Raw genomic sequence first — 20,553 nt, 5'->3', positions numbered from 1 at the left:
TAATCATCAAACTTACTGGGAACAGGCCAGGTTTCTCCTGAAGTTCTTCCACCTCTTTTACGAGCACAGAGGTCTTCTTGTTTGTGGGTGTGTGCCAGGTACCGGCTTCTGTGCCCCTCCCAGGGCGACAGGGGAGGACACTATTGGCAAACTGTCGACACAGCGGGCATGTAAACTCACCCTTGTCAACGGAGAAACCCTGGAGGACCTGGTCATTCTGGGAGTGGGAAAAAACACAAAACATCAAATGTGACCTACAGTATGCAATCTAAACTCAAAAGTTAAGAGCATTTTCAGCTGAAAGGTCTAAACATATAAGGCTCTAGCACCAAACATCATCATATATTTTTAATTTCTAATTATACATGGTTCAAAAAAATAAAAAAATAAAAAAATAAGACAAATAGGAAACAGAGACTCTTGATATTTAAACATGAGTAATGGTCTGAATGATTAATCAACTGACATAGTTATCCAGTAAAGCAATAAAGCAAACAATTATTCCATGAGGTCAGGCTTATCCTCACCCTCAGAGACTCCATGTAGGACTTATGGCAATCTATATGCAAAGTGTGTCCACAGGTCTGGACATAGACGCCACCATCCCAACCTATTGACACTGACTGCAGACAAGAACTCTGCAGAATTCATAAGAGAAAAAAAACATCCATTAGAGTATGCAAATACATCTTCAGGCTCCTGTCTTTCAGGAACATTTTATTTTAAGGTGCTGAGAAATAAATCTCTAACAAACTGAATAAAACAAATGTAATTAAGTTTGCGTTACTTAGTTTTATAAAGCAATTAGTCAGCTTTGGATTTATTATATTCAGTAGTCAGAGTGATCACTGTTTAGAGAATAATACACATAATGTCACAGAGGCATTTTAGACAAATTTAAGCTTACAGCTTCAACACCTAAGAACAGGTGTAGATTCTCACTTTAGTGACATATATTTAAAATAGATCTCAGTAAGAGGCTATTTTACAAAGACAAATCCATATCCACAATAGTGATCTGGGACTTTTTAATCTTCTGTTTATAGGCATCAGTATTTTCTGTGAATCACGTACATCTTTGAAGAACCGTTGCATGAGTGTGAGCCTGACATCATTAGCCGCGCCGCACGTGTCTGCTGGGTAAACGTGCTCCTCGTCGCTCGTCGGCAGATTTTTAGGCTCCGTGCTTTTGCAGCGATGCCCGAGCACTACAACAAAGAAACAACTGTCAGCCACAATGATTTTAAGTTAATATGATGAACATTTCATGAACAAGACATGGCATGTAGGATGGGATGTTCCAGTGAGAAAAGTTGCACTCTGTGGCAGTGGGCAGACAATATCCAGGCTGCTAACTGGGATTATACACAATAATTTGTCAATTATTTTTCAAACCAATAAATTATTATTTAGACTTTTACATTTAAGAGTTAGATTTCTGAAAATATATTAAAATTAAGCGGAAATACAGATTTCTTTTTTCAACTTAAAGTTTGATGTAGTTTCAAGGTCAGGAGCTTCTAAACCATTTACAACATGACAAATGTTATCATCTAACATGGTTTTACTGGGATAAGTCTTCCTTCCTCACTTTCACCTAAATGATAAACACACCAGTTATGGCAGATCAAAGGTGCCAAGTGATTTAGTTTTTAAAGGTCAGATAGTCAGCAGAGACTGCTTTTTAAACTTGCAGTGTAGAGATAAAAAGGTGAACAAGTGCTTTCCATTAATTTGAGCTTTTCATGTTGGAAGATGAAATTGCTGGCAAATGAATTACCTGAAGAGGCTTGGAGGAGAACTACTAGGCCAGTGGGTCGGTCCTCAGTGGAAGGTCCACTCTGGCCACAGATGACGCAGTCATAAAGGATCTCGGACTCCATCACTTCAGATGCTCCTAAGTCCATGGCTGCTTCTATGTCAGGGGATTCTGCCACAATAAAGACAAAAAATTGGTTACAAACATTTCATGCAAAATTTAACGTAACAGTGTTGAAAAAAAAAAGTATATTGATTAAAAAAAATACAAATACACAAATTGAAACAAACAATGACTAAAAGCTGGAAAAAGGAATTCTGGGAACATTCAGAATACAAAAAAAACAAAACAAAACAACATAACATCAAAAGCACTTGGAGGTAATGATGCCTGAAAGGTTTCTCTTTGCATAGACCAGAAATCAAATCAACAGTTTAATAGTTTAATAGTTTAATAAAGCGAGGTCACTGCAAGCCACTCAGGTAGAAAAAAAAACTCTATTAAGCAACATTACTCTTCCAGTAAAGAGTAAAAAATTTCACTTCCTAGTACTGGAATGTAAAACAACAAGAGCTCAGAAAGGAAACAGGGTGATAAAATTTGTACACTGGGCTCCAAAAAAAAAAAAAAAAAATCGAACCACATTTAAAAATACTGGCAACCACCAGTGCTACCCCTCAGCCTCCCAGTAGATATACCTATGGTATTGATTTCAAAATCCTACGTCATCTTGTTCTCAAGTTACCGTATTCACAAGATTTTCAGAAAACTTACTCTGACCTTGAGGCCGAGCTCACTGAGATTTGAACTATGTTGCCTCATTCTCGAGTTATCACATACACAAACTTAGGTGTCCACGCCGTCCACTTGTCGAGCGGAATGACAACAATACTCCATCAACCTTTTATGGCTGAAGTGTAAAAACTTTATTCCTATCCCAATAAACTATCACAGTAAAAAAAACATAAACGAAAAAAAGTATGCTGGTTTTAAATAATTTAAAAAAGAAGACATGTTTGTCCATGTCAGTGCCTTTGTCAAGGGACAGTTGGTTGTATCCCTTCAACAGATCCAAAGCGTGATTTATCAGAGCAAAAAAATCTTCACAAGATAAAGTAGTACCACTATCTAGTAGTGCCTCTGAACCTCATTTTGTAAGGGAAAACAAGGCCAAACGCTTGGAGTGGCCTGGACAAATTGACTACACCCTCCAAAGTAGAAGTACCTCTTGATTTTTTAAGAGACCTGACATACCTTATGGTTTTCATCTCTGTGGAAAAGGATTCATACTACAGCAGGATAATGAGCCCAAACACATAAAGGCTTCACAAAAACTACTTGAAAAGCAAAGAAGACCGAGAAGTGCTGCTGACTATTACAGACTATCCTTCACAATCTCCCACCTCAGTCTCATTGAACATTTATTTGACACTCAAAAACAGGAAAAGCCTGACATCAAAAGAAGCTTTCTGGAGTATTATCAGATGACACTGGGATAGCATGCTAGCTTGTGAGTGCTGGAAGGAAAGCAAAAAGCGAAACGCATGATATCACTCTCATTCTGATATTACTTGTAATGGAAACATCTGTACTGATTTCAATAAAAGCATGTCCCCCAGTACTCTCCCTGCATACACAGTGGAGTTTTAAAAATACTGGGAACTAAAATGGGATTTGTTTTCAACTACTCCTCACATGTCAGTCTGGCACAGCGCTAGAAATTATTTACTGATGTGAAATTCATTTTAAATGTTAAAAACTGTGTTCAATTTGAGCAGTAAACATCGCGGAAATGTCGAGCTGTGTTACAAATTGATTTATTGCTTTTTGGGAAAACATGTTCACAGGAGAGGTCACCGTGTTCCTGAGGAAATGAAAGCTGTTTGCATTAGATGTCAGTGCTACAGTTGTACCCTCAGGCCATCTGAGTACATAGAGCCATAAACGTACGTGCGTGTGTACACACAGACACACACAAAAAGCAAGACGGCTAGCACACCAGCAAGAGCATGAATTTGTGGCACCCTCCTGAAAATATTGCATGTTAAGGTTGGTCTTAGAAAAGGTTAGACTAAAACTATAAAATGGACCCCAAATCAAAAACCATGACAGCTAAACCACTGCAACATCCATCCATCCATCCATCCATCCATCCATCCATCCATCCATCCATCCATCCATTTCCTCTCCTTATCCAGTTTAGGGTTGCGGGAGGGGGGCAGGAGTCTACCCCAGCTGGCATAGGGCGAGAGGCAGGGTACACCTCGGATAGGTCACCAGTCTATCACCGGGCCAACTCAGAGGGACAGGCAACCATTCGCACTCAGATTCACAACTATGGCCATCATATCCTCCAATTAACATCAAGCCAGGTATGTATGACTGGGAGAGGAAGCAGGACAACATGGAGAGAACCAGACACTTAAAACCCCATGACCTTCTTGCTGTGAGGCAATGGTGCTAACCGTCCCATCACTGTGCTGCCCTCCTACTGCAACATATTACTAAAAAGATCCTAGTTAACAAACCATCTTAATAAGATTACATAGAATTGCATCCATTTGGCTTAATTAAAGATGCCATCTTTGATATTTCTGCTTCCAGCAATACAGAAAAGGAAACAGGAATCTGATGTGTGGTGAATTAAAACGTAACATTTAAAATTTCAGCTGCAAGATCTTTTTCCAAAAAACAGCACCAAGTTGACTCTGAATGATCCAGAGTATTTCTGGTACAGATCCAGCATTTCACAGACGGGTCTGTTTAACAGAGTAAGGAGGAGACTGAATAAACAATAATCATAATAATAATAATAATAATTTTTCTTTGTCCCGATATCGTCATCGACATAATGGAAATACTCATGTTATGTTGTGAAAATCCAGCACTGAGACTGCAGCTGGTGTTCTGGCTCGGCAGTGAGTGCTTAGAAAGACATCAGAACAGTCCTTCTGAACACACCGGCCATTATTCATTTGCTAACCATGCTGTGTCAGAGGGGGGCCCTGGGAGTCCAGTCTACCATTAGTGCTTTGATCTTATGTGCCCTCACAGCCAGCAGACACCCACACTCCCACAGGATCACCCTACTCGCAATTTCTCCTGAAAGGCCTGCAGAGACCGTACGCACGGACTCGGCCCACTGTCACCTTGCCCCAGTGAAAAACATACAGCAATGATGAGTTTATTTTAGCTAACAGTGCTTCAAGGGCTACAGTGGCAAAATGTCCTTGAAACAGAAAGTGGTAATATGTGTTTTATGATTTTTAAAAGGTCTTTCCCTCCTGCAGTACTGCACAAAAATATGAGACACTGAGGGTAAAATAAGGACGTTTAAAAAAAAATAAATGCAATGAGTCATTTCCCTTTTTACTAATAACTTCTGACAAAGTACAGCAGACAATACTAATCAATACTTAACATTTTTCACAGTTTAAGTACTTTGAGATGAAGGTTGATCCAAGCGCCGTGGAAAACTTGCTACAGTTTATCTATGGATTTATTCTGTCTTTACTGCTTTTAATTCTAGATTGACTCACTTAGATCCTTAATATCTAATTCATAAATTCTGTATTGATTATTAATTTAGGACCAATTAATAGTACAGTATTATTTACACTGTAGTTAGTGGTGTGTTTTTAGGTGACTAAGTAATTGTGCTACTTTGCGATGCAGAAACACATCACCCTTTGCATATAATTTCTCCTTGAATAATGTCACTTGCCTTAAATCTGAAGTATTTCCAAGCAATGCCTGATGATCAACTTTGAGGGGCAAGCTCTTAAATTTCTGCAGTACCACAAATTTGAATTCATTGTATATCTGCCTTTTAACGTTGTGTTACTTGTCCAGACTAACTCATAAAACTTCAAGCTGCAGGGAACAGCTGTGATTGGGTTATGCCGCCACGTGGTGAGAAATATATGACTGTGATAGTGTGACATGATATTGCACATGTTTGCATAGTTCTTTTGCATTTTTTTTATTTCATAACTGTCAAACGCCTGCAAGCAATGATCATAAAGCCGGTGCTACTGCTGCTGCTTTTCTGCAAACAGACTTTAGCTACATATCATATTTAAGATTTTTAAGCTCAGAAACTCTAAAATATACATAACAAGCTGGCAAAAAAGAAGATCAGTCAGACTTTTCTTACCGACATCCATGGCTGTTTCCATGAAACTCTTCTGCCTGGAGGCAAATTCAGCAAGCAGTTTCTGCTGTCTCTCTCTAGCCCTCTGACGCCTGAAAGAAAGAAAAACAGGTGAAATTTTTGGTAGATATGAAGTAGTTTGTTCAATAGCTCACTGAGATCATAACCAAATAAATGTCATGCGTCTGTATTTTCATATAATCTAATCAACTACTGAAAGAATTTGCTTTAATTCCCCCAATCAGATTGTTTTGAGGGAGATACAATCAGTCCTGTGATAAATGATTGTCCCTCATTTACAGAAACACCAATTTCTTAAACTGATGGAAAGTGTTGCATAATATGGTGATTTTTTTTTCTTTTAAGAGGATTTATTATTAGCTTTCCCCTTCGAATAAGTGATCCCTCAGTATTCTGGGAAAAAGTATGCCTGTTGTGCAGAGCTTGCTTGATCACCCATAGCATGTGGATGCAACAGGGGCTATTTTCACACACACAGGATGTGTCTGATTTCAACAAGGCTGCGTTTTAAAATTTGGAAAGGCTGATTATTAAGCTAATCTGGTGGGTTTAGTTCTCACCAGTGCATACAAAGGCGAAAGCTGACTGTAAATTAAGTCCCTAATAAGAGGACATAAACAAATGCTGACAGCAGTGTCACAGCTCAATAGTTTCACTGATGGCTTAAGGGTACCAACAACCAGACTGAAGAATGGCCTTCTTAGTTCTCACTGCCGCCGCCTATATTGCTTTGTGACGGAAACTGATCTAGTTCATGGGAACAGAAGAGGCTGTAACTTTAATTTTAGCTGTGGGGTGAAGCCAACCAACCCCAGAAGCAGACTGTTATCAAATCGCTATAAGCCGTTCCATCATCATTAAAGTAGAGGAAGGAGAGGACTAGTGGGCGAATGTGTGGTGAAAAGGCAAATCCTGCACATTTTAACTTTTCACACAGTCAATGGAGTGCACTTCCATTCAAGTACAAGATGTACACAGTCAGCAGCAATAGACCCACTATTTATGTGGATTTATATCGAATAAGAACATATGAAATCATTACATTAAAGCACACATTAAAGCGTATCTGCATTTTGCTCATCTGGTACTCTAGTCCAGATAATATTAAAGATCTCTTTATTTGCACACACGTCTTATAAATTATAACAATACTATGACTTCAAAAGCTTGGATCAAGATCATTTATTGAATGCAATATCATAAAAACATAACAATATACCAATAAACAGAAATAAAGAATAAAGTTAATGATGTAGCATGGAGGTGTGGAGATTAAAAATCTGTGAGTTATAATTACCTTTCTTCTTTGTCCATGGCTTTCTTGTCAGTGGGACTGTTCTTCTTTGGTGGTACTGGTGGACACACCTTTCCACAAATGTCCTGGATGCTACGCTTGATTTGGCAGCTGCGCGTGGCTGCCTTGGTGAGGATACGTTCAATGGCTGTTATGCCGTCTCCGTGAGCGAGGCGGTTCGACTTGACGTCCTCTAGCCAAGATGGCGAAAGAGAGTTCTGCTTAGATGACATCTTCTGGTGGAGCTTGATGAGGAGGGAGAGCATGCTTTCACGGATCTCCAGAATCTCTGTGACCAGCTGCGGGGGCGTGCCTGGCGGAACCCAGCGTGTCGAGGAGCTCTTGGGCCTGACAGCCTGCGTGGCTTCGGTGGTGCTGCGGTTGATTATCTCCTGGAACTTCCTCCTACGTTCTGCCACGAGACTGAACACCTGAGCTTCGCGAAGGTTCTAAGAAAGCATTGAAGACAAACAGACAAACAATATTTGGCCAATATAGTGAGACACCATTAGATCAAGAACCATAATCCATTATTTATCAATTAAACTACAGGACTCTAGAAGAACACACATAAATAAATATTACATATCACACGTGAAGCTCACAATAAAGAGAAACATGACATAGCTCTTCAAATTTCACCATCTTTTAGGGAGCACCTAGACCATTTCCAAATATTATATAACTAATAGTCTGGTCGACTTTGATGGATTGTAGGTGGGTGTCATTACCATATTCAGACGGGGACGATGCACGTAAAAGTCAAATAAAATGTTCATTATTTCAGCTGACATTTTATGAACACTGCAGCTGATAGCGCTGGGACAACCAGACTCCTAACGAAAATTCAAATACAAGCCATCTGAAGGATTGCCCTGACCTGACCTGACATAAAAAAAAGCACCTGAGCTGCACTGTTAAATAAACATACATCATACAGCCCAGTCAAGGGAACATCAATCATTCTGACATGCGGTTAAAAAGCGTTTACCCCAAACCTGCATTACACACGTAATTAGTTTCAGCAGTCAAGAGGGAGGGGAACTGCTGAAGCATAGCATTACACACACATACACACACCATAACACAACAAGACAGACCTCCTTTGAAATGCATCAAAGAAACACATACAAGGGAAGTCTTTCAAAGTAGAGATAAAACAAAGGCTAATGCAGCTGATTGTTTCATTCGAGCATTAGTCTTTTCATAGAAATGAGTACAAACAGCTACCTCTCTCCAATTTCCTGAAAGACGCCTGGAATTCTGTGGAACGAGTAAAGTAACGATGATATGAAAGTGGTGCATGAAGCAACCAGTAATGCAAGATGATAAATAAACCACATGTTTGACAGGACAGAGCTAAATGAAGAGTTACACCCTCACTTCCAGACAAATAGATCACTAAGGCCTACAATCAGTCAAAATCTGCTGTGATTCCTATTTAGGAAGACAAAGTTTTTAGAGAATAAATCTCTATAGTGGCAACAAGCCAAAAACTATCCAGACCATCCAAACCCCCATCAACAAGAGAAAGACCTTCTTTAAGTGACTCTCAGCTACTTTTTTGATTTTATCTTAACAACAAACTCTTTATTAAGAGCATTTAGTTCCATGTAGGATCACCCCTAGTGGTGAGGTAAGATATATTTGATACAGCATCTGATGGGTAATTTTATTTACTTATTAAACACATTTTAAAGCAGTAATGTTTTTAGCAAAAACCCTTGCTTTCTCATTCCTTTTCCACAGATATGATGCAAGCTGGCAGTTAGCTTAGCACAGAGGGTGGAGATAGGAATGTAACTTGAATTAATTTAAAGTTAATTTAAACAAGCACGGCCTGTCACCGAGTTTCCTTTTACCTGGCCATAAGAAGAAGCTTCGGTGCTGGTGCTGGGAGGTGCCTCTCTCTTTACCTCTGGAGCGGTCTCAGGAACCCGCACCCTGACAAAGTTGATGACATGGTGCAGATTGGAGAGGAGATTGGTGCCTGGGAACCAGCTGTCGTGACAGTGCTCCTCAATGCAAGGCTCCTAAACAACAACAACAAAAAACAAAGAGGAAGAAGACGATGACTCAGTGAGACATGGGTTGGCACTAGGGGTCTAGACAGTGAGGAAAGTGGTTACAAGTTAAACCAAGCAAAATATCTTACCTCATCTTCCTTGTTGTCTTGAATCTGGTTGTCCAAACCCAGTTCAATCAGGTACAGCACCATGCACAGCACGTGTTCAGACATGTTCTGATGATCCATCCAGATCTAGAACATGATCAAACCATTAGCTTACCCCAGAGAACAAATAACATAAGGTTTAGCTGTCAAAGTGTTTGCTTTTTTTAAGTTATTATGCATCCATACATCAGCCTCTCATTACTGATACCAAGCCCTTGATCTGACCATCTGTCAGTGAATTTGTATTCTTAAATACATCTTGCCTGATTGATACTATGAAGATGTTTATTTGGTGATGTGCCAATTTCCAGCACCAGTTGCAAACCAAGTCATACTACAAACTGCAAAGAGAGATGATGGATATGGCTGTTTTATATGGCACTGGTAGTGGGTGAAAGACTCACCTTATAAAGTAGAGTGAATATCACAATGTGCAGCGTCTTGCAGTGCAACAGCCTTATTAGACCTTTGTAACATGGGTGCAGAGGAGTCCTCTCCTTGTATGGTGGCCAGGGGTTGCCGGTGTGAATGCCAAACTGTTTCAAACTAGTGGACATCATCATCAAAGAGGAGGAGAGAAAACAAATCAGAAAAGCAATTATTAGCAATAATCAATTTTCATACTCATTACATACCAAGTAATAATGAGAGAAGCCAGAGTTAGGTCGAGAGAAATAAGAGTTTGGGGAAGTGACACCAAACGCTGTTCAGAATAAATCACAAAAGATTTCAGTCTACACAACAGAAGAGCTGAGGGGCAGCACTCTATTAGTGATGATGGGATTATTATCACACGAGCCAGGGCGAGCCTGACATGTAATCCATCATATTCAAACTGTGAATGAGCAACATGAGGCTGGTATCAGACTCTGAAGGTGGCACAGGCAGCTTCAATATGTCAGAGAGAAATATGCTCTAGTTTCATCTGTACTGGACAGAAAAACTAAAGAGAAAACTGAAAGCATGTACGTGAAAGAGGTGGATGAGTGATCCATCCATGAATTACAAAGGCTCTTACCAATTGCCATTTCAAACACAGAAACAGAGAGAGCCACTTTCAGTTTAATGAGTATTTTCAGAAGCCGGAAAGAAAATTAACCCCCAAAGTATCTCCTTCACCTCCGCTGACATGTTTATCTTTGGAGACGTCTGCAGGACAATCAAAAAAAGAAAGACTTCCACAACTGCATTACAATTTAGCCTGAAATATTGAGTTCTCTCGACACCGATCTAATTGGAATCACTTCAACACCTGGCAGAGCTGACCTTTCTAATCATGTCCCTTCACCAGCAGAAAGAGAGACGACCTGATTTTTGTCATGACTGAACATGAAAACGCCAACAAAACTACTGCCGAGCAAAGGAAACATTTATACAGAGTTTAGAAGGTGACAGAAAACAGAAATGTTTGGGGGAAATCAAAGCTTAACTTACAATGCTGCGTATCTGTCCATTGCGGACTGGACATCACGGCGATAGACTGTTCTGAGAACGACCATGATGGGGTCAAACTCTTTCTCCCACACTTCGGCTAGTGAAAAGAAGGAAGAGAAATGCTTTGCAATCTCTGGTACAAAGTGACACTGTTTCACTTTTTCCCTGTTTTTCACCTTTCACCATCATAAGTGGTGTAAGTCTGCCCCCAAGTGGTGCCCTGAGGACATAGATCTAGTGCAAGAGATTGAGCCCCATTCTTAACTATAACAGGAAGCGGTCTAAAAAGCAATAGAATAGATTTAACATATGTTAGTTTTAAAGTGGCAACATTTATTCTTTCCGTGAACTGGATAAGACAATTAGTTATTTCACAAGAATGCACCAACTGTAATGTGTGTATATTACCTCATGTGCTTCTTGCTGGAGAACAAAGTAAACTCCCTAGAAATCAGATATCAGCTTTGTGATTTAAGTGACTGCTGTTGGTTTGAAAAACTATTTGCTGTAAGTTCTAGGCCATAAAACCAAAATAAGACAACATTTGGTGATATCATATCATATTTTCTATTCAAAGCTCAGTGACCAGCTCAGTCACTTTTTGGGTGCTGATTTAGCTCACTGGGTTGAGCAGGGAACCCATTTGCTGCAAGTAAAGCACAGGCCCAGATTTGACTCTGTCCTGACGCCTGTGTCTCTTCCCCCTGGTCTTTCTCACAGCTTTCCTGTGTTCTCTTAGCTATCCTATCAAATAAAGACTAAAAAAGCCCCCCAAAATATATTAAAATATAACATGCATTCTTAAAGCTAATGTTACTGTTGGCCAGTGGAGGGCAGCAGACATATCTTCATGCTGCTCAGATGATGATGCTATCACCAAGCAGAAAGCCTTCAGTGAGGACATGAACCCAGAATTGTTAAAACCCACAAACAAGCCAAACACCACACCAGAACTAAACACAAGTCATTTGCAATGTTGTTTATTTCCGTCCCACTGTGACTACAATTGTTGATGAAAATTTTGTTTAGCTGCTGGTGGAAAAACGTCTAATAGATTCTTAGGTTTCATATTTTAACTAAACTACTTCTATAATAGCATCAACAACATAGACGCAATTCTGTGTAACGTCTGCCTTTACCATACCAGACATTTCTGTAAAATCCTTAACAACACTTTTATAAACAGCTGTTACTTTTTTAATGATCTGTTAATAAATCCTGCCTTCTCCTTCACCAGGATATCCTACCTTTGGGTGTGTACATGCCCTGCTGCATGGATCCTCCAGGCTCAAACACAGGTGCTTTGAAGTCGGCTACAGCAGAGAGCATATCCTCAAAACTACAGCTACCGGGTACAATGCCACTCTTTGGGTTGGGATTTTCAGGAATCTACGAAAACTCTCTTAAGGAAAAATAAAACATATATAAATACATATATACTGTGGATAACTGAATATAGTTTCTCTTTAGAACGTATTTGTTAATGACTGAAGGATACAAGGTCTAAGAGTGCGCTGTGCGTACGATCGTTCATGCACAACTGAGAGACCATTTCAGCCCGAAGGATCTCATCATCGGTCATCCCTGTCGGTGAAAATGAGAAGAAGAGCGTGAAGGCAAACTGACAGTGAGGGGATCTGACTTTCACCAGTACAGAAACTTGACAAAATAGGAGAAATGGCTGACATTACGTAATCTCAAAAATTTTAGTGCTGGCTATCTTGGCAATAACCAAGTCAGAGGTGGTTACAGGCCACAGAGTTACAGAGTGGGGAAACAAAAGAAACTTTTTGTTTTAATAAAGGCATCCGGCAGTGCTGTTAGCTGCCCACATCATGAGTCAGCAAACCACGGGACACGTGATAAGGAGCGAGTCGGGTACCTCGCTATGCTAACTGACCGGCTGAAACCCAGAGCCACTGACCGCTGTCACGATTTGTAGATGCTTTTCTGATTGAGTGCAGTAGTAAATCGTAATCTCACTGACAAACATGTTACATTTCGTGCCACTGGAGAAGATATGCTCACAATTTGTGTTTCAGGAGCTAAATACTTTTTTAACCTAAAGCCACTATATTATAGCAAATGTAGCATTTATGTTTGTTTTTTTTTCCTGGGAGCTTACAAAGTTTAGAACAGTACAAGTGTATCACTGAAGCACAGGCTCAATCACCGGTCGGTTACGTCTTTCTGAGACAGTAATGAAACAGACATTTAATTTTATGTCTTAAATAAATGAATAATTAGGAACAACTTAGGGGTCTATCCTTTCAATAAATTCAAAATGATTTATCTATAAAAAAAATTCAAGCTTGCCACTTTAAACACCAGTAAGAGCTCAGTTTTGAGGTTTGGCAAGATAATTATGAACAGAGGAGGGTTTTTTTAAAAAAACAGACTGTGACCACTGTCTCTTTAACATAATGCAGTTTTGTAATGCAGTGTTCTGTAATATGGATGAATAAGTCAGCAGAACATCTGAAAGCAATATCTCCCTAGGGAGAAATTGCATCACAGTTATATTTCAATATATGCAAAGAGAGGAGTGTCAGTGTAGCCCTTTTGTGTCAGAGTATAATTTACAAAGTCCTTGGTTATCTCCATGAACAAATAGTTCAAATGATGTTTTCAGCCAAGTAAAGGACTTCATTGGAGAGTTTTACGTGAAAAAGTCACTTCTTATTGTAATACAGCGAAGAAAAACACTCCTGGGATGTGTGCCAAATACAGGAAAACTGCACCAGCAAAGAGAAACAATGGTTACATGAACTTGTGCCAACAACGACACGACCTACCAACTATCAACACCTCACAGAGCCTCAGCAAATGATTTATTAGCTCTAGGGCAACTCTATATACCGTAAGGTAGTTTGCTACTCTGATAAAGATGCTGCACAGCCTCTGCTGTACCACTCACCCAAATGAATGCGAAGGCTTGTTAGTATGACCAGAAAGGTAAGTGCTCCTTCTAGCATTGGTCTCTCTTGCTCAGAGTCCAACACGGCATTCTGATGCTGAGACGCCATGGTCAACAGGTCGACTACTTTAAACCTGCATCAGAGGACAGTTTATAAACCAGATGTTACCCATCTGCAAATGTAAAATGTTTTATGTAGCATAATATTATCAGAAATAGAGCTTACCTCTCAAAAACACTTGAGATAAAGTAGTCAGGGTCTAGTCTTGATGCACAAACCTTTAATAATAAAAGAGAGAAAGCAGACTTAAAAACTAAATAGAAATGACAAAAGAATTATACATATATATTATATACACACACACACACACACACACACACACACACACATAGCAGGCATTGTCTGTGAAGCAGGAGTCCTCACCTGCAGCAGATAGATGTCAGGATCAATCATGGAGTTGCAGAAGTGTGACTGCACATAAGTCATAGCCTGTCCCTTAATCTGCAGTCCATTCCTCACCCACATGTTGCTGTGGATTTCTGACAGGCACGCCTACAGTCACATAGAACAAAGTGTTAATTGAGTGAAGAGTCTCTGCAGACCAGTGTTAGACGTGGTAGGCTGGAATCGCTTAACCTTCTCCTAATCTGAAGCCATGTAGTCTGCAAATACTTGTTACAATTATTACTCCCAACTCCCCAGAGTTGGGAGTTCGCCTTGTAATCGGAAGGTTGCCGGTTCGAGCCCCGGCTTGGACAGTCTCGGTTGTTGTGTCCTTGGGCAAGACACTTCACCCGTTGCCTACTGGTGGTGGTCAGAGGGCCCGGTGGCGCCAGTGTCCGGCAGCCTCGCCTCTGTCAGTGCGCCCCAGGGTGGCTGTGGCTACAACGTAGCTTGCCATCACCAGTGTGTGAATGTGTGTGTGAATGGGTGGATGACTGGATGTGTAAAGCACTTTGGGGTCCTTAGGGACTAGTAAAGCGCTATATAAATACAGGCCATTTACCATTTACCAATAAGCACATGGATAACGATGTGCATTAGACATGCAGGTAAAACCAAATCTGTGGTCTTCAACTGTTATACCTGGATCTGGAGTGGATGCACCATGATCTTCATCAACATCTCTTGGTCAGGAAGGAGGCTGTCCAGATCCAGTCCTTGGCATTTTACAGCCTGGGGATTTTGAACCAAACAATTAACTTTAAAAACACATACACAGAGACACTAAAGAGAATAGACTGTGCACTAAAAGATGAGGTGGCATACCTTACTGAGGAACATGGCGTAGTAGCGGTGGAGTGGCAGGTGAAATGTCACTTGATTCGGAGCAGGCTATGACAGATATACAGAAATTTATGTGAAACAGGGGAGGGAAAAGATTACTCGTAAATACGGCAGTTTGCCATTAATATACCTCATCTATGAAGCCAATGGCATCAAACCAGATCTGCAAGGTCTCCAGACAGTATCGAACCACAGTTTTAGTGTATTCCTGTGTTTCCTGGTAACAGATAAAATCAGATGTTAAAAATTTGATATAGTATTATGTAGTAAGTGCATACAGCTTGGGGTGCTTATAACGCATGTTCAATTAATCCTTCCCCCTATGAGTGAGACTTACTTTGACTTTGCAGTGTGTCAAGAGACCCCACATTGGTTGTGCACAGGCCTCAAGCTCTGCTGCGAATGCTGCATAGTACGTCTGAGACTCAAATTCCACATGTTCATTCAACTCCCGCTTATTAAGATTCATACCTATGACAGGAGCAGAATGGTTATGAGCTGTTATGCACAACTTCTCAATGCTCATAAAAAGTTTAAAATACAAGTCTGCTTTTTTAAAATTCAACATTCCCCCCAATATTTTTATGTAACATACTAAAATGTCAACAAGTATGTGAATTACAAAACTCTCTATTGAATGTGTCAGTTTGCGGCTTGCATGGATACAGGGTAATAGTGACACTGTCCTCATAGCGTCAGCAAGAGGATACTCAGGCCCACTATACAAGGGTGAGCGTTATTTTTAGGATTGTGGTAGAGTGCAGTAACAAGCCAGCAGCACCACCACAATTCAAATCCAGTGATAAAGAATCTATCGCAGCACAACTCTGCTTTTTGGTTGAACTGTTTAAAAGGAAGGCAACAAATCTCCTTCTGAATAAGCCCAGAAGTTTAAATAATTCTGCAGGAACACACTTTTAAATCAAGCGTTGTGTTTGACCTGACTGTGACTGAATAACAAAAACTAGAGGTATTACACTGATATCCATGTGGTTTGATATCTCTGAACCCACCATACCAACAATAGATGGGAGACAAGCATTGTCTGAAATTAACTTTCTGAGTCACAGATGAAAATACCCACTAGCCGCACACTGACTATAATAACAAACTCACTTTTTGTGGTGTATGTGCATTTGTTTGAGTACATTTCATTGGGCGAACATAGTATTAATTTAACAAAAGAGGGTAGGGAAAATTTAAATCTTTTTTTTTTTTAATCAAGAATTAATTAATACAAGCCTCAACCCAATCCAATGATCTTAAAGTGTCAACATATACACCCTTAAATGTACTGAAAGCTCAAACATAAAAGTACATTTAGAGGTTTTTTAAAACTACTGAATGCTTAAACAGCTTCTCATTGAACTCACTCTACATCTGCTGCTGATTGGTCAGTGGTCATTTTCTAGTTGTGGTGTAATTTAATCTATATGCTGTCATTCATTCTGTATAACCAGATATCTGCATATAAATAAACAGACTCTGTAGGCAAGAGAATATATTTTTTAGCACTGATTGCTGTCCAACTTTTATTGACTAATCACATTTGAGGAAGTTTTGGAAGCTTGCATGTAAAGATTTTCCAAAAAGCAATCTCCAAAACCACTGACTACTGTCTAACATTAATTTGTCTTTTGCGCAATATAAAGGCCTTGCTTACTCAGAACCAGCTGTTTCCACCAACAGTTTAGACCTTGGTTTGAATTGTTTAACTTGTCCTCAAGTATGCACAATAAATCCTGCTGCTCTCAGTGTGAAAATGCATGCGTAAATGATTACCGTTGCTCATACGAAGGAAAGTAATAGGACTTACCTTGGAAAAACGACACAAAGCTCATCCACAGCATCAACAATGAGTGGTCTTCCAGGAACTTTTTCGCTACACTTTGGTGTGAGAGGATGTTAATGAAATCACTAACTAGGGGCCAGTAGGTGTTGTTCTTCAACAGTGCTTCACTGCAGTTCACCACAACATGCCGATTGTTCTCTTCATCTAAAAGACAGCGAGACAGGAAATACTGACAATTGGGATCAAATTGTATTTAGGAATCTACAAGAAAATAAACATAAAGAAAGACATGGGTCAATGTGTTACTTATATCAACACCTGGTTGCTATTATAACACTGCCAACAATGATGTGTGCAGCATAAAAAAGGAGTGTACGCCAGTGCTACTGCTCAGCCTCCTAGTAGATACCTATGGTATACATTTCAAACTCCTAGGTGACTTCCTTCTCAAGTTACCGCATTCGCAAAATTTTCAGAAAACTTGACCTCCGACCTTAACCTGAGGTCTAGGTCACTGAGATTCAAACTTGTCCAACAACTATGGTATTAATTTTAAACTCGCTATGTTCTCACGTTATCGCATCCACAAACTTGGGTGCCAAAGTCACTCACCCGCCCGACAGGTAAAACTTCAAGCTCATTTTACTTGGAGCCAGCAATGAAATGAAACATCTGTGCAGGCTATACAAGCACCAAGAATGATTAAAAACATAAGGCAAAATTAGCAGCTGTGCCTTGTTCTTTAGGAAGCATTTACATTTAATTATTGCTTTAGAAAACTCAGTGGCTTCATGTAACAGATTTGCACAATTAGACATAAAAAAGGCAGCTAATGCCATCCATTATTTGTCTCATGATGGATCTTTTGACCAGGTGCATATAAAACCATTTAAATCCAAATTTCAGTTTTATTATTAAGTTCAAGACAAAAAGATCAACAATGAATACCCTGAAAAATACCATTTAAAAAAAAAACAAAAAAACCTTCTCATGTTTAATAATACAACCCGAGTGAGCATTTATCAAAATAGTGAGCAAACTGGCCGACTTACCCTGAAGTTCACTTTTAATAAGGCAACTCTCCATCATGTAGAGGAGGACTGTGACCATGATGTCCAGCAGCTGACACTCCTCTGTGACATGTCGAGCCAGCTCCTCGTTGCTGAACAGCTGCACACTAATGTGCACGATGCGGTTGGACATCGTATCCGACTCGTGGCTTTTCATCAGCGTTTTCATGATGAAAGCGTAATGTTGGACAAATGTTTTTGTAAAGGTGATCTGCCAGAGAGAAAGACAAGAAGCCCATAACACAATTAAGGCTTGCCCTCAAAAACTCATACATACTCAGCTTTTTAAAGCCCAGTTTGATATTGAAAAGGCATGACGAAAAGGCAATGCATGAATCCCAAAGTACAGAAGGTAAGATTCTTATATTAAACACAGGAAACATAATTTCAAATATGTGCATGTAATCCCAGCTCAAGCTTAAACAACTGAAACGCTCCAGTTTCAGGCTGTGTATGGTGTAACTGGGACCAGATATCCCTAATACAGTTATTTCATGCACACAGCCGTGGCCACACTTCTCTGGTGTTCAAACCTTCTGTTTACGAGGGGCAACCAATCAGAAGAAAGCTGGCTTTGACGGAGGAGGAAGGAGGGGAGGAAGCTGCACCAAGGTCTAAGCTCAAAAAGGATTTTTTTTTCTGTAAATCATTTACTTTACTAGAGTAGCTTTGCAAGGACAAAAATACTGAGCTGCAATAAGAATTTAATAAACCATCTATTTAAAAAAAAGAAACTGTCTGAGATGTCTTGTGCAATTTCAACAATGCGTCAGTTTTTCCACATTCAGTTGCTGTAAACTCATAAAGAAACACCACTGCTGTAAATGTGTGGGTGCAGGTCCTTGGCTTAACGATATCACTGGTGTCATGCAGCAGGTTGTGGTTAATGCGTTCGTCAGCAAGAAGATGATGACGATAATTCCCATCTTTAATTCGTTCTCAATGACATGCAAAACAGCTTTCTGGTGCAGAACGAAGCCAAACAAAATGACACCCTTTGGAGGCCTTTGTGGGCCACTTTTAGCCTCTGAGCTGTATAACTGCTCCTGGTCTGCACCATGTCACAGAAAGGAATCATTTTACCTCCTAGGACCTGGCGTCCACATATGTGGACATCACATTTTGGGTTTAGACCAAAATACTCCAAAAAGACCAAAAATTTTAAACAAATATCCTCATATGTGGCTCTCATTTTTCTTAGAAACAAAAATCAAGTAAAAAATAAATAAATCTGGTAATTCTTTGTTTTTTCCATTCATCGGGTCCCAATATGCCCAAATATCAAAGAGAAATTAAAAATGCATGCTGTGGAAGAGTTCGGGTCTTAGGAGGTTAAAATTAAGATCAGACAGACATCAGAAAGGTGGTATGCGGGATTAATTTTTGCACATGAAAAATTGCAAAAGAAAATACCTTGTAATCTTGATCTGGCAACATGTTTAATAAGAAGGTGACCATCTTCTGAGGAAACTCGTATTTTATTGTCCAAAACAGCAACTCTTCCAGGAAGCATTTATGCTTCAGAGATTCAATAATACAAGGGTCTGAGGACAATAAAGAGACATAATGAATACACAGTTCAGCTCAGTTCAGACATTATAGTGTGAATGCTTTTCTTTTCATGCACCTTTGGTACTGCTACTCAGCTTAACCCTCTTCCTCTGACCAACAGACTGTCCTCCATCTTGATCCTCCTTGGAAGAAAATACAAAACAACATAAATTTCAAGAAGTCTGCAAATTTTCATTAAGACATCAACTGAGCATTTTTTGACTGAGCATAAATTAGAAACAACATTAATGTTGCACAGGTCAGTGATATGGCTTTACCATTTTTTTAAAAAGAGGAATAAAAAAAAAAACGTATTAGTTAAAATAACACACATTCATTATCAGGTCAGTGTCAGTTTAAGCATTATGTTAACATACCTCTTTACTTGGCTCGTCTGGACTCCCTGGTCCGCTGTTTCCTAACAAAAAAAATTGACTAATTACTATTAAGCAACAGTTAGAACATATGTCACCTGTTATTATAGCACCAACAAACTTATTTATGAAATGTTTGGTCTCTTATTCACTGTACGTGTGTTTATTTATACATTTTTAAAAGTACTGCATGTGTAATGTATATAAAACGTGGTAGAAAAAGAATCTAATATATGTTTATAGGAATGTGGACTGGTTTACAATACTAAAATTTATTCAAATGAAAATAATAATTAATAATAAATGGAGAGTACCATGATTTTTTTCTTTTTATCTTAAAGATGTGAAGCAGATGGATGATTATTGAAAAAACAACAACAAAAAAAACATGTCATCTTACCTAACAGGACCATCGCGCCTGCACCTCCTTCAGCCCCAACAGCAACATCAGCAGCAGCACTCTGGCCTTTTTCCTCCACTGATACCAGACCTGAATTCTTCAGTGCTGACAAATACTTGTCATAGTTCTTCTTAGCGTACAAATTCTCCTCTTGGCCTGCAACAGTTAAGCAGTGAGCAAGAAAACCTTCTAATTTTTTTTTTTTTTTTTTAGGTTCAGATATATCAAGTAACATATCTTTCACAATTAGTATATTGCTGACCTAAAATTACAAACAAAAAAAAAATCAGTGGTAATGCTCTGTTAATTGAGCCAAAACCCTAAGCT

At 39.4% G+C, this 20,553-nt stretch overlaps 1 protein-coding gene across 2 annotated transcripts in view; it reads right to left on the bottom strand.

The window, feature by feature from the left end:
- Positions 1-20,553, bottom strand: part of ubr3 (ubiquitin protein ligase E3 component n-recognin 3) — a 39,467-nt gene that overhangs the window by 16,441 nt on the left and 2,473 nt on the right. The window contains exons 4-29 of one of the 2 annotated variants that reach the window (XM_039600141.1): positions 20,227-20,382; positions 19,830-19,870; positions 19,529-19,595; positions 19,315-19,445; positions 17,884-18,112; positions 16,856-17,035; positions 15,377-15,510; positions 15,170-15,256; positions 15,022-15,087; positions 14,839-14,928; positions 14,176-14,304; positions 13,978-14,030; positions 13,752-13,885; positions 12,333-12,418; positions 12,082-12,223; positions 10,835-10,931; positions 9,805-9,946; positions 9,383-9,487; positions 9,090-9,260; positions 8,458-8,490; positions 7,231-7,676; positions 5,916-6,004; positions 1,781-1,930; positions 1,075-1,208; positions 528-638; positions 17-217 (exon numbers count right to left, since the gene is read on the bottom strand). In XM_039600141.1, coding sequence (XP_039456075.1) covers positions 17-217; positions 528-638; positions 1,075-1,208; positions 1,781-1,930; positions 5,916-6,004; positions 7,231-7,676; positions 8,458-8,490; positions 9,090-9,260; positions 9,383-9,487; positions 9,805-9,946; positions 10,835-10,931; positions 12,082-12,223; positions 12,333-12,418; positions 13,752-13,885; positions 13,978-14,030; positions 14,176-14,304; positions 14,839-14,928; positions 15,022-15,087; positions 15,170-15,256; positions 15,377-15,510; positions 16,856-17,035; positions 17,884-18,112; positions 19,315-19,445; positions 19,529-19,595; positions 19,830-19,870; positions 20,227-20,382 — 3,404 coding nt within the window. The remainder of the gene's footprint in view (positions 1-16; positions 218-527; positions 639-1,074; positions 1,209-1,780; positions 1,931-5,915; positions 6,005-7,230; positions 7,677-8,457; positions 8,491-9,089; positions 9,261-9,382; positions 9,488-9,804; positions 9,947-10,834; positions 10,932-12,081; positions 12,224-12,332; positions 12,419-13,751; positions 13,886-13,977; positions 14,031-14,175; positions 14,305-14,838; positions 14,929-15,021; positions 15,088-15,169; positions 15,257-15,376; positions 15,511-16,855; positions 17,036-17,883; positions 18,113-19,314; positions 19,446-19,528; positions 19,596-19,829; positions 19,871-20,226; positions 20,383-20,553) is intronic. The other variant, XM_039600142.1, reaches the window with a different exon arrangement.

The sequence above is a fragment of the Oreochromis aureus genome, linkage group 16 (assembly GCF_013358895.1).
Source record: "Oreochromis aureus strain Israel breed Guangdong linkage group 16, ZZ_aureus, whole genome shotgun sequence".
NCBI lineage: Eukaryota > Metazoa > Chordata > Actinopteri > Cichliformes > Cichlidae > Oreochromis > Oreochromis aureus.
The sequence above is the reverse complement of the archived record's forward strand: the minus strand, read 5'-3'. Positions and strand labels throughout refer to the sequence as shown.